This window comes from Nannobrachium achirus, assembly GCF_963921795.1.
Source record: "Nannobrachium achirus genome assembly, chromosome: 2".
Taxonomy (NCBI): Eukaryota; Metazoa; Chordata; class Actinopteri; order Myctophiformes; family Myctophidae; genus Nannobrachium; species Nannobrachium achirus.
The window spans coordinates 32,816,803-32,830,986 of NC_137811.1; the positions used below are offsets into that span (position 1 = coordinate 32,816,803).

The 14,184-nt window shown below is 41.9% G+C and overlaps 1 protein-coding gene across 2 annotated transcripts in view; it reads right to left on the reverse strand.

Moving 5' to 3' along the window:
* Window positions 1-14,184, reverse strand: part of LOC308280097 (mitogen-activated protein kinase kinase kinase 5) — a 33,430-nt gene that overhangs the window by 11,334 nt on the left and 7,912 nt on the right. The window contains exons 10-23 of one of the 2 annotated variants that reach the window (XM_080720360.1): window positions 12,899-13,003; window positions 12,470-12,519; window positions 10,414-10,509; window positions 8,633-8,717; window positions 7,622-7,755; window positions 6,495-6,622; window positions 4,821-4,957; window positions 4,379-4,484; window positions 4,054-4,211; window positions 3,496-3,700; window positions 2,692-2,794; window positions 2,066-2,231; window positions 1,315-1,500; window positions 467-572 (exon numbers count right to left, since the gene is read on the reverse strand). In XM_080720360.1, the coding sequence (XP_080576486.1) occupies window positions 467-572; window positions 1,315-1,500; window positions 2,066-2,231; window positions 2,692-2,794; window positions 3,496-3,700; window positions 4,054-4,211; window positions 4,379-4,484; window positions 4,821-4,957; window positions 6,495-6,622; window positions 7,622-7,755; window positions 8,633-8,717; window positions 10,414-10,509; window positions 12,470-12,519; window positions 12,899-13,003 (1,765 nt within the window). Of the gene's footprint in view, window positions 1-466; window positions 573-1,314; window positions 1,501-2,065; window positions 2,232-2,691; window positions 2,873-3,495; window positions 3,701-4,053; window positions 4,212-4,378; window positions 4,485-4,820; window positions 4,958-6,494; window positions 6,623-7,621; window positions 7,756-8,632; window positions 8,718-10,413; window positions 10,510-12,469; window positions 12,520-12,898; window positions 13,004-14,184 lie in introns of both variants that reach the window. The other variant, XM_080720359.1, reaches the window with a different exon arrangement.

A 14,184-nucleotide genomic window follows, 5' to 3' on the forward strand; every position in this document is an offset into this window, starting at 1 on the left:
GTAGGCCAGGGGTCTTCAACAGGGGGACCTAAGAGTCACTACAGGGGGTCCTCCAAATCTTTGTGTGATAGAAAAAAATTTTTTTCTCCTTTTTTTATATTAACCACTTGAACGCTAACATCCATATTCTGAGAACTTTAGCCAAAAAGAGCAGATCTACAAGCTCACAACGCCTCGCGATGCAAAGAGCTTTGGTATAAGGGGAAAAAGAGCACACAACACTAAGTACAGAGTGAAATGTCAAATTTATTAGGTAATGAAGGTTCAAGTGGTTAAATATCTGAAAACACCAATTTACATGAACCTACCCAAAATGCACACAATGAAACCATATGGAATCTATGAAAGGGTTGTGGGGGGTCCCTGCTTCATCTCTCTCTCAACTAAGGGGTCCTTGGCCTAAAAACGTTGAAGATCCCTGTTGTAGGCCAAGGAACTTAACTGAACTCAATGTTATATGTTGTACCTGGCAGGAGCACAGTGATGGCATCTTGCACTGATTGTCTCAGCAGATTGTCCAGAGCAAACATCCAGTGGGGTTTCACCTGCTGTTGCCTCAACACCTTCTTCACCTTAACACATGAAACAGGAAATAGACAGATGTTCAAGCTCACAACGCATCGCGATAGATCGGCTGTTTTCGGTAGTTTTGCGTGACACTGTCATACAACGAAATATACCAAAATATACATTTTTATTTTTATTTTATTAATCACAAACTATATATAAAGATGAAATATGGAGATCCAAAGTTTCTGCGAGCACTCAGAAGCAATTTCTTTTTCCTTGTTGGCCACTAGTTATCAACATGCTGTATCCTTTGAAGCAGGGGTTTTCAATATCTTTTATCATTATCCGTTGTCATTTTTATCATTGTCAGTTGTCATTTGAGGATGCCTTGTTCTTCAATTCCAATCAACACAGACCACAGAAGAGGACCAACTCATTACATACTCTGTCAAGCGGCGACTGCCCATAAGTCCGAAGGTTCATTAGTCCGAATTTAGTTAGGGTTACTGAGGTTAGGCTTAGGGTTAGAGTTAGGCATAGTATTCTTAACAAATTCGGACTAAAGAACCTTCGGACTAATGAACCTTCGGACCAATGCCATGGCACCACATGTATAAAAGACAGTCCGTGTTGAAAACCCCTGCTTTAAAGGAAAATGAATATATTCCAACTGACAGTATAAATTAAAACGTGTCGACTTCTTCCTCGTTTTGGCAATGTACATAACCTTGCAAACAGCTGGGAGACTAAGCCTTATGGTGGTGCAATGCTGACAATGTATGCATCTGCTCTGAGGTGACCTACCGCATCCTGGAAGCTGAACATCACCACCTGCAGGCTGTTAAGAGGTACTGCAGCAGCTAGCAGCGTTGCTCTCAGGTTGAGGAGGCTGCTGGTCAGTTGCTTCCTGTCTGGGGAGCGGATGTGTTCTCGCAAGCAGCCAATCAGCTCTGTGATGTGCTCCGAGGTAAGTGATGAGCCTACGCCATGCTTTTAAAAGTTAAGAGATTACTTTAAAAGATAGAACAAAACCACACATAGAATATGTATTATCCTATGTACTGTATGGGATGCTACACCACTTCCAATTCAAACATATTTAGCTAATATTAAACATTGTACACAAGCTTAATGACAAGATTTTCATTGTTTTCTCACTCAACAGTAAACAGACCAACATACAGTATAAGTGTATACAGGGTATCTGCACATTTCTAAAGTGACAATTTAAGGACTTTAAAGACCTTTTCAGTACCTCTGGTCAAACATTGGTCAAATTGTCAAATATTGTAGGCAGAAATTGTGAAAATAGCAGATCTACATGCTCACAATGCCTGGCGTTGTGAGGCGTTGTGAGCATGTAGATCGGGCATTTTCACAATGGAACAGATCGAGTCAAACTAAATGTAATGCCAACAATTCCAAGTGCTTGTGCAGGGTGGGGGTCCCCACTTCAAATATGATTATTTGGGGGGCTGCGGCCTGAAAAGGTTGAGAACCACTGGTGGTTTGAAATGTATGAGTGTGACGCACGGTGAGCGTTCCTTTCACCAACCTGAGGCATGGTGTCCTGTATGCTGAACACCACGTTGCTGATGTACTCGGTGAGGACTCTGTGCAGCGTGGCCCTCCTCTCGCTGTCCTTCCTCAGCAGAAACAGACCCAGGTTCTCTCCTGTTGTGGCCGGGCTGCTCATGTCCATGGGAGAGTCCTCTGGAATGCTGACCAGCAGGGGGTGACAGAGAGACACCTTACTTTCAACAGATGGAAACTATACAAAAGCTATATAATTGTTGTTGTCGGGTCCGGTGGAAACCTTGTATGTCCTTGTATTTATCACTTTAAAAAATGATTTAAAATAGTGAAAATAGACGATCTACAAGCACACAACGCCTCGCATCGCTTGCTTGTAGATCGGCTATTTTCACTCGCTTTGTGCGACAGTCTTGTGTGATGAAGCAGGGCTTTACTTTACGAGAAAAAAAACGTACACAATTGAAACTTGGAGATACAAGGTTTCTGCCCGACAGTGATGATATGTAACCATATTATCACAACCTTCTAGTCATTGTATTGGATGTGTACTACTACTAACCTGATATACCTATCAAAAACAGTGGTTTTATTAAAACTGATGGTGAAATAAGTTATCTTCATCGTCTGACAAATGACGCGACTCACCTCAGGAAACTGACAGTGCTGGGCGGGCTCTCTGCGATGTCATCTCCTCTGATGAGAGACGTGACCCTCCTGAGATCCAGGGAGCTGGAGCAGTCTATCATGTCTGAGTAGGAGTCAGTGTCAGTGTCCTCCACATGGATGGAACAGATGGGAACAGACATGCTGCGGAGGTAGTAGTCACCTGCAATATCAGAGCCAAGCTGTGGTTGGAGGCTTCAGGTTTTTATCAAAGACCGACTTATAAAATCTTCTACAAAAACTGACCAAGATTATTATCACAGATAGGGCTGTCACAATTATTACATAATCGTCTAATCGTAATTATTTGACATAATCGCAAATATTTTGTCATAATCGTGAATGTTGAAAAATGTTCATACATTGACAAACATTTTCAGAAATAGTGGAAATAGCAGATCTACAAGCTCACGACGCGTCGCATCGCGACGCGTTGTGAGCTTGTAGATCGGCTATTTCCACTATCAATGTTATTTTTTAAGTAGAAAGTTGATAAATATGTCAGTAATTTCTTTGTATATTTAAGTTGTGTCATATCTGCCATGTGCAACTTCAAAGCCTAAAAGCCAAACAGAAATGTAATTGTCAACGACAAATACACAATTAAATCGTTAATCGCAATTATTTGAGTGACAATTAATCGTCATGTAAAATGTCATATCGTGACAGCCCTAAATTCACAGATACAGTAATTTGAAAAGGGGATCAAATGTACCTCCCAAACTTTGCCGTGCCAAGGGACCCCAAATAGTACCCCTTATTTTCTAACTGGCAGTGAAGTCTCACCAGAAGAGGGCGATGTGTCTTTAGCCTCTGGTTCCTGTGGAGCCTTGGTCTTCTTCCTGGAGGAGGATCTAAGGAAGCTGTCCTTCAGCAGCTCTGTGGCCGTGGCTCTGTTGTCCGGGTCTGGCTCAAAGCAGCTCATGAGGAACACCTTTGCCCCATCAGACATACACTCTGGAACCTTGGGGTGGATCTTGAACATGCCCACCTGAAGCGGGATAGTTAAAGAGTTTGTTTTAACAACTCCATGATTATGAAGAGGAGCTTCTTTCAAATCATGTTGGGAGTTTTCAGATATAAGAGGCAGAAGTTGCCAGGCAAAGCTACAACATGCTAGATTTAGGGCTGGGTAATATAGATATTGTAATGGGATATTGTAATGTTGTTATATGATCTACAAGCTCACGTGTTCTGCGAAGCGATGCAAGCTTGTATATCTGCTGTCTTCACTATTTCTAAACACTATTTCTAACAAAAAAAATAAGGGATTTTGTCCATATCGCCCAGCCCTAGAAAGATTATAGAAATCCTTAACTGGAGTTGACCTAAAATACACAGTACCTTAAACATGGCTGCCTGAGGACTGCCCAGCTCATGGAAGGGTGTTTTCCCAGTGGCCATCTCTATGATGGTGCAGCCCAGGGACCAGATGTCTGCTGGCTTCCCATAACCCCGAGGGCCCTGGTCTATGATCTCTGGGGCCATGTACTGCAGTGTTCCTATTGAAAACCATCACGGTGGCGAGCAAAAAAGGAATTCATCATTGTGCTGATGAATCTGTGGTCCCTTTTATGCAGGTGAAAAATACAGCGCACATGATACAAAACCACTAAGTGTTACACATAGAATTTCTTTTCTAATCTTTTTTCTATTTGTGTGTTCTCACCAGCAAAGGTTTCGGTACATGGGTTGATCCCTGCTAACCGCTTGGACGTGCCAAAGTCGGAGATCTTCAGCACACCACTGTAGGTATTGATCAGTACATTATCCCCCTGTGTGAAAACACATGCGTGCATTACAATATTGTATGAGTGTTATTGTATTATTCATGCTTTTTAATGCTTGATTTACAGTATACTTGGTTGTGCGGCAAGTACCTAAAATAAGTGATCTACAAACAACATGTCACAAATTTATGGTACGACACATTTTGAGCTTTTAAATCGGTTCTAGGTTATATGTGCATGACAACAGTGTGCAACTAAGTATAAATTATGCTTTTGGTACTAAAATATATCAGAAGAGAAGAGAAGAGAAGAGAAGAGAAGAGAAGAGAAGAGAAGAGAAGAGAAGAGAAGAGAAGAGATTAAAACAGGCTCCATGCTTACTTTGATGTCTCGATGGACTATCTGGTTGTCATGGAGATACTTGAGGCCCTCTAGGATCTGTTTTGTGTAGAAGATGATGGTGGCTTCGTTGTCTTTCAGGGGACCCCATTTGGAGCGGAGGAGAGATGACAAGCTTCCTACGCAAAACAAAAACACAACAAAACTCTTGTCTTCAACTCCAAGTTTCAGCCACTGAGCGGCTTTCAAAACAATGACCAAATAATATTTGAATCAACACTTAAATAATTATGTAAAGTGGCATGCAGCAGACTACAGAAATGTTGCAACAATTTAGAGACACTGCATCTTTACTAGTAGTAACATGCATGGAGTTTTATTAGTGTATAATATTAGTGTAATATATATTGTTTTCCACATGCATTTGTTTGTGAAAGACAGAGGTAAAGAGAGAATACAATTTGTGTTGGGATTGCACTGCAGAGGAAAATAATGGTTAATGTTCAACAAGTACAGAGGAAAAGTAATGGTCAATGTTCAACAAGTGAGGGATATTAAGTTGTGGAAAACAATTTGAAGTCTTGGACTATAAAAACTGGTTCCACGTCTTACAGTCTGCCTAGTTGCATGTAACCATAGCTGTGCTTCCTAGAACAACAAATAATATGAACTTCACTTTGAAGATATTTTTCCACAAAGAGCAGTTTTTCTTAACTGGCAGCATTTTCATTCACACACTTCCTTTTATCGCAGCCTTCCAGTACACATCGTACAGAAATCCAATACACAGGAACACACGAACACACACACACACACACACACACACACACACACACACACACACACACACACACACACACACACACACACACACACACACACACACACACACACACACACACACACACACACACACACACACACACACACACACACACACACACACACACACACACAAAGGGGACAGACATAAAGTACGCTCACTTCCTGGCAGCTACATAATGGCATTGTATTGCAACAAGCGCCTGGCTTTCAGTTCTGCAGGCCTGCTAAGGATATCTTGCAAATGACTATCGTGAAGTGAGCTACAAACTGAACATTAGGTGTGAAAGATAGGTAATGAATAGACAATAAATTAGCAAAGGGTATACATTTGTACTACACTTTGCATCTACTCAGAGGGAAACTTTGAATGTCCAAAATGGTTCCTTTTTATTTTTTCATTGTAAAATGTTAAGAGTGAAAATAGCAGATAGATTTGTTTGTGCCTTTTGTTTGACACTCTTTAAGTAGAGCATTTATTTACTAAATAAATACATAAAAAGTTGTAATACGATAGACGAAGACGTATAATAGTATATAATAATTATAATATATAAAATAATTTACTGCCAAATCCTGAGTTTCCCGAGTTATTAATCAATTAGATTTGATTAAAAACAAAATCGAATCGCCGCTCCGGGGTTACTAAGTAACGTTTCTCTGTGGCCACTTTCACTGTGTTTACTTCCTTGTTACACAGCATGGATTAACATGCGGTCTTTTGTAATCGCGAACAGACCACAGCGTGCAGACGGATCGTGCACCATCGTGCACGATTTGAACCTGCATTAAAAGGTAAGATGATTGCGGCATATAACGCCGTTTTTTGGAGCAGTAAATTACTTAAATTAACACCCAGTAGTATGACAGCACTGACAACAATAGAACCCGCACCTCCGGGAACCTCCTCCATGAAGATCTTGATGAAACCATCCTGGCTGACAGATCCCAGGTACTGGACGATGTTCCGGTGCTTCAGCCTCTTGTGGAGCGCTATCTCCTCATGAAGGGGCTGTGAGTACCTGGCAGGAGAGAAGAGACAAACACAAGCTACGTTGTAGAATGGTCAAACAAAGACAAGTGGTTATTACTGCCTCTCTGCTGGTGGATACCACACTGAAAGGTTCTATTTTAAGGCATCAATCATCATCATCATCATCATCTCTACTGTTTCACCTCCTAACCTAGTAGTTTAATACTAGGTCGTTTGTTTTGTGTGGCTTAACAAATTAAACCCAATACTTAGTTGACTGGAATCCCAAGGGCTACACTAAATATCTGAAAATAGGCGATCTTGTGTGCTTGTAGGTCTACTCTGCTACTGTCCCTAGTTGTTCGCGCCACAACAGGGATTCTAGGGTTCAAGTGGTGAAAACCTAGTTTTGCATCCTCAAAGAAAAAGATAACATAGCTCCTCTGCCAGCTGTTTGTAAAGTGCGGTTTGCTGCACACTTTAAAAAAGTGATTTAAGCTTCCCTTACTTCCTCAGAAGACTAGGCAATGGAGCCGAGGTCTTTGGGGAGGTAATGGGATCGTAAACATGGAAAAGGGAAAATGCCAACGCACATCCATCTCCTCTGGGACTTGGAAGATCGCTGCCAAATGTTTTCAGACTAAGGACACCATGTGGTAATAATCTTAACATGAGAGAAATGCCTTTGAATACAAACAAGTGAGGAAAATGCATTTGTGAGTCTACTCGTGATATTTACTCCCTTATTTATTTATGTATTTATTATGGAATAACTGATTCAATAAATGCACTCTGTGGTTTATTATTTCCTGATGGCATACAGTACAGCTGATAACAGACTGATTTCTCTACCTCTGTTTTTAAGTTGCTATGGGAGCGGGAGCTTGTAAGCTAATAGACTAATTTGTAATCAATATCCTGAGTCAAATTATTTATTTTGTTTGTAAACTGCCATGGAATAAGTGGGATGATATACTGTACAAAACAAAACAAAACCTTCAAGATGAAGCAGGGGTGACAAATATGAAATATTTATATTTTCTCATACGTGCTGTCCTTCTCAGGGATCTCCTTGATGGCAATGCGGACTTGGTTGCTCAGGTCCCTCCCGGCGTAAACCACTCCATATGTCCCTTTTCCTAGAACCACCTTGTCTCCATTCTCAGTTGTCTCGTAGATGTACTGCGGAATGCCATGGAGATGAACAGACACAAACAGTCAAAAGTGAAAGCGTCTGGAGAACTGAAAAGAATTTCACAAGCGGCTGCCATGTGCCATGCACTGAAAATAGCCGATTTGCAAGCTCACAATACGTCACTTTGCAAAGCGCTGTGAGCTTGTAGATCTGCTGATTTTGCTGCTCAACGTCGGTGGGCAACTAAGTATAATCAGGCTTTAAGTGGTTGAAATGATGCACTGGTAATGCATCAACACTTTCACAGACTCAGAGTCAGAAATTCCAGAGTTCAAGAAATATAACAGGAATATGATATATGCATGCAGACTAGGGATGGGACGATATAAAGATTTCATATCACGATTATTGTGACCAAAGAAATCGCGATTTACGATATTATTGCCATAATCAAAATCCATTATCCTGGGGCGGAACATTTGCCAAAAAAAATAGAAGATCTACAAGCTTGTAGATCGGCTATTTTTTGGCAAATACAATTGATTGAGAGTGAAAAAAAGAATTATAGAGGGTTTAAATGGTACTGGATATGCAGCTAGGCAAATAAAAGGTGAATTGATCCCAGTGCATGAGGGAGGACAATATCACGATAAATTAAAACTCCACAAAACGATTATCGCGAGTGTTTTTTTATCATGATAAACGATAATATCACGTATCGTCCCATCCCTAATGCAGCCACACAAGCTACGTCAACTGTGAGAAAAATACGATGGTGGTATGTTATGCAATATATTTTGTCTTCAACTTTTGACCTAAAGCTGCTGTTTTAGGGGTGTATTATTATTATTATTTTTACTGGTCAAAGCAAGGGAACTCTAAAAGTAGCATGTCATTTCTGGCAGAGACAGGACTGTCACTGACCTCCAGTATTCCTCCAGTGAGACGGCTGGGGTCCTCCACAGGGGCCTCAGCCTGGCGCAGCAAGGAGTTCACCAGCTCACAGAAACTAGAAGAGAAGGATATGGCAGGATGTTACGACAAAGAAGAATCTGTCCCTAACTGACCTGAACAAAGTCCAAATATAAACAGCGAGCGACACAGACATTACACCGACTTAACCCTGCAGAGCATAGCAACTAGTGTTATTTGACACACACGCAAACAGTAATTTCCCCAAAATGGGAGAGAGAAGAAATTATGAAATAAAACCCATTTCCCCTTCTGTGTAATGTTGACATTGTCCATTGAAGTGTGAGTGAACAGGATCCATCTGTCTTTTGGCGTCGCCTTCAACAGGGGAAGAGGAGATTTTATGATTCAATAGCGTGATCATATCACACCCATGGGCCACTGGCCAGAGAATGTGTCTATTTTGGGCTATTTGTGTTTCTGTCTGTGCATCTTTGGCTGCCTACTTGCTTTTCTGACACCAGGTTTATTGTCAATTAGAACAGTGGTTCCCAACCATTTCAGATCACGACCCCCCAAAATAATCAATCAAGTTCAATAATTTTAACTGGGGACCCCCTCAAATAATTATATTTGAGTTGAAGCATTACATTTAGTTTGACTCGGCTGCACAGAAAGTTTTTGCTTCTTTCTTATTTCTTTTGACAATGTTTGACCATTTTATTATAAAGTATAGTTTGTTGATTACTTATGATGCAGTAATGGTCTTTTCTCATTTCTTTTCTCTCTTCCTTTTTTAGGTATTAAGGTTTTTTAGGTTAACTAAAAGTCCTTAAATTGTCACTTTACAGTCATCTGGGACCCCCCAAAAATCATGTCGGGACCAACCTGGGGGCTCTGACCCACAGGTTGAGAACCACTGAGTTAGTAAGTCAGTAATGCATGAATCAGACTTCTGTCTGTTAGTGAGTCCGTTTATTGTAGAGCCGCACCCATGGCAGATTAAATGACATGCCCAAAATAGGGACACCAAGTTGAAAGTAACCGACTGTCTAGCGCACTGCGAAACGGGGGTATAGACTCCCGGGCTGATACCGACAATAAGCCTCTCCGACCTACTTACTTAATCATGCAAACATAGCAGAACAACAGGTTGTTTGTTGTTCCACAAGGCACGCGCACGCATGCACGCACGCACGCACGCACGCTATTTACAGCCCAAGCCCGCCCCGAAGCCCGGCACCTTATTTATTTAATTATTTTCATGCGTGGGCTTTCACTGGTGTGCACGGCAGCTACACTCTCAAGGGCAGTCCATATTTTCACCAACCACTGAAATTTGCATCGGAAAGGTCCGGTCCAACTACAAAATGACATCACTCACAACTTCTGAAAAGGATTATGCTGAATTTGAGTTCGGAAAGCTGCACGCATGTCAGAAAGTTTGAACTTTCCGACGAAAAGTTCGGTCGTCGGAGACAGTATGTACAGCCCTTTAGCTGCGCACTTGCGCTCCGATTAAAATAAACCCAGAAGTCAAGAGCACATCAACACACATATCACAAGAAGAAATATATATAACAGGCCCCTTGGTGAAATACAGAAACAGCCCAAGCGACGGGCTTGCAGGACACACACACACACACACACACACACACACACACACACACACACACACACACACACACACACACACACACACACACACACACACACACACACACACACACACACACACACACACACACACACACACACACACACACACACACACACACACACACACACCTCACCCTTTACAGTGCAGCTCTGTGGGGAAACAGAGCTGGAAGTCATCAGAGTTGTAGTGGACATAAAGGAAGCAGCTCCGCTCATCAATCTTGGAGGCACTGGAAGTCAAGAAACAAATCAAAGATCAACACATTGAAACTCTTCAAAGTTATTGCTAATACGTGCATCAGGTTGCTACAGAATGTTCCATCAGTCTGACTCTATAGTAACAAAAGGATACCAACAAAAGTAACAAGTTGGTGAGGAAGGTTAGCTTCATTGATGGAGTTAAGCTGGAGTCTGCAGATGGTTGTGGAGGGAGGATGAAAAGGAAGCTAGACGCTATCCTGGTAAACCCCTGTCATCTCCATGATGAGTTAGCAGGGATGAGGAACATGTTCAGCCACACACTCATCCCCTTGACACACCATAAAGTGACTTGGACAGTCCTTTGTACCAGTAGCACAACCCAGATACCCTGGCAACTACAGAGCCCTTCTCGCATCTCAGACCTCTCCCAGAGAGCTTACCACGTACTAGCCAGGGTATCTGGCCTTACAACCCAGATACTCCAGCAACTAGTACAGAGCCCTTACCACTGATTCTCTTTCACACTCTAGTACTACTTCATCCTTGTGAACCACTTGGGTTGAACAACTCGGTTTAAGTCCTGCTCGGACACCATTGCAATGGGTCTTGGCTCAGGTTTAGATAACTAGTTGAGCCTTTGTCTTTTACAATCACGCTACACAACCAAACTTGACCCCATATGTGAGCTTAAGACCTGTCTGTTCTGTTCTTTGAGGTTGCCGACTCCTGCTTTGACTACACATGGGCCACCGGGATGTACACAGCAGAACTGTGACAGATAACTGACAAACTGACATTGGCAGACTCTTGCATCCACTGTTGATAGACTCTACATATTACCCAGATACCCACTGTTGAAGCCTGTTTACACTGTATTAATTCTCAAATTCATTCACCGTTGATAGTTTGTAAATATATCCACTCATATACAGTATTCATTTGAGATAGATTGTACATTGTGCTGCTTTGACACCTAATTTCCCCCCTAGGGAAATGATGATACAAACCAATGAAAGTTTATATCATCTTTTCTTTGTCTGGTCGTGGTGATGTAATTGCCATCAGAAAATAGCACATGGCTGCACCAACAACTCTCAGCAAATAGAATATCTAAATGGATGAGATGACTGAATCACTGAGGTATTACTTTCAATCTAAAGCTTTGAGAGGACATGAGCAGTAAAAGAACAGGTAAGAACTTCTGTTCATATACTAGGGCAGTGTTTCTCAACATTTGGGGACCCCCCACCCCGATGAGCACCAAGAGAAGAGAGACATTACATTTTGTATAACACGGTCCTATTGTGAAAATAGCAGATCTACATGCTCACAACGCCTCGCGTTGCGAGGCGTTGTGAGCATGTAGATCGGCTATTTTCACAAATTCTGCCTCTAATAGGCCTATTTGACAATTTGGACAATGTTACATGTTACAAAGGTATTAAAAGTCCTTTAATTGTCACTTTATAAATGTGCAGATACCCTCTATACACTTATACTGCATGTTCTTTTTTTTACTGTTGAGTTAGAAAACTGTTTCAAATTAATCGAATCATCTGGGGACCGCCCAAAATAATTTGGGGACCCCCCCTGGGGGTCCTGACCCACAGGTTGAGAACCACTGCACTAGGGGTGACAAAGAGCACAGGCCATATACAATATAAAAAAGAATACTCATAGTCTTCCCTAGATTATCTGATAAGAATTGTCCAAGCTGCATTTGAAACAGGCATTACCAGTCTAAAGTACACAGTGACTTTGGTCAGTGGCCAGCAATGACAGGCAGCACATATACAAACATTAAGCAACAAATGCTGAAAAAGCATTGAGAGGAAAGAAAAAGGAAGACAATTAAACCAGACAGATAGCCAAGGCGTCCAAAGAAAACCCATTTGTTTTGGCTCTTCTGACTTGTCTTGAACACACCCAGAGCCAAGAGCAGAAAGACGTAGGCTTAAAGATGTTAGCACATGTTGTACTCCTCCTTACCTCACTCCTCGTATTGCAGAGGCTGGGAAAGTCCACTGGTGTAAGCCTTTCTGTGGAAGCAGATGCAAGAGGGGAGGAAAAAAATGGTCTGCTCAAACAAGCACTCACATACATACAGAGTGTGCAGTGAACAAATACGGTCAGATATATTTACACATACACGTGAAAATGAAAGAGACACTGCGTACGGTAAGCAGCAGCCCTCAGGCAGCAAGGTGCGGCAGGTTTCCACACGCAACACTCAAAAGAAAACACCTCATACCCTTTCTGGTTAAACATGGACTAGGCTGTAAACCAATGCAAAGGGAACAATTCATATGGATAGACAGAACCTGCTTTTAAAGCACAGGCTCTCTTATGCAGGCAGGTTCAGAAGGCACTAGGTATTCAGGGGCAAGTTGCTTCGGGGCACCCAGAGGGTCTACATACCTTTATGGGTGTGACGTGTTTCAGCTGAACAGTGCGGCTCACGTCCTCTTCACTCACACACACTATGGCTGGTTGTAGCACTTTGGTGGGTTCCAGAATCAGCACCTAATGGCACATAAAAACATAATAGTGGCTCCTGAACCGGCAGTATCTGACCTACACTGTGTTTTTGCATTGCATAATTGTTGCTCAACAGTCCATTCTACTCTTATGTATCTGTACACAAGGCATAACAACAATTAAAAAAAAACTTGAACAAACAACAAAAGCAGAGAGGAGTGGACCAACCTAAATTTGGGTACGCTATCAAATATTAAAATTGCCTTGTGGGTGGACGTCACAAACAAATATCCAGACTTGCACACCGTTACTCCAATCCGGCACAAATTTGGCACAAATACTGTTCAGGGGTCTGCCATGAGAATAGTCGTGTCTAATAATGTTATAATGGTTGTGTTTAGGCATTTGAGATGGTTAGGTTTAGTCAGGGTGGTTACAGACAGTATAAGGATATGGGAGGGTGGTTAAACAGAAACTGTGTGACCTCAAACTCCTCGGTTTGAAGCCTGCAACTTGAAATTCCATACTGGTAGTGGTTCAGGAGGCATGACCAACAAAAAAATTATCTTCCACTGAGCAAGAATACAATATAGCTTAAACAAAGCATGGCTGGGAGCACTAAGCTTGCAATGTTGTTTACCACAAACTGAACATGACCCATTAGTCACGATTGTGAATTTGTGATTTTGAATATGATGATCTTATTAGCAACTTTTATACAGAGATCACAAATTATGACGTGAAAAAGGGGAAAGACGGGAATTGTGAAATAAATACAAATATTCATGTCCAGTAATCTCTGTGTGGCAGCCACTCTCTCCACACTTGCCACTGCTGCACCAGCAAACTTCCGTTGTGCGGTCATCATAGAAAACAATGGAGCCACTGTGTGTAAACACATACCGCGGTGGTTCCACTTTCGTTGTCTCTCCCGTGCACCATAGCCTACCCTGCCACCAGGGGTGTCACACCAAATTCTGGGCCCTGGGTGCTTTAACTATTGAAAAATAGCAGATGTATACAAATGTATGCAGATGTATACAAGCACACCGAGTGCTGCGCTGCGAGCTTGTAGATCTGCTATTTTTGAAAAACGTGAAAGTTTGTGCAAGATATTTCAAATCCTTCTAAGGTTTTTTGAAAAACCTATGTCTCTATGTCAGTGGCGCTCAAACCTTTTCATGTGAAGGACCCCCAAAATGATATGTATATGGCCACGGACCCCC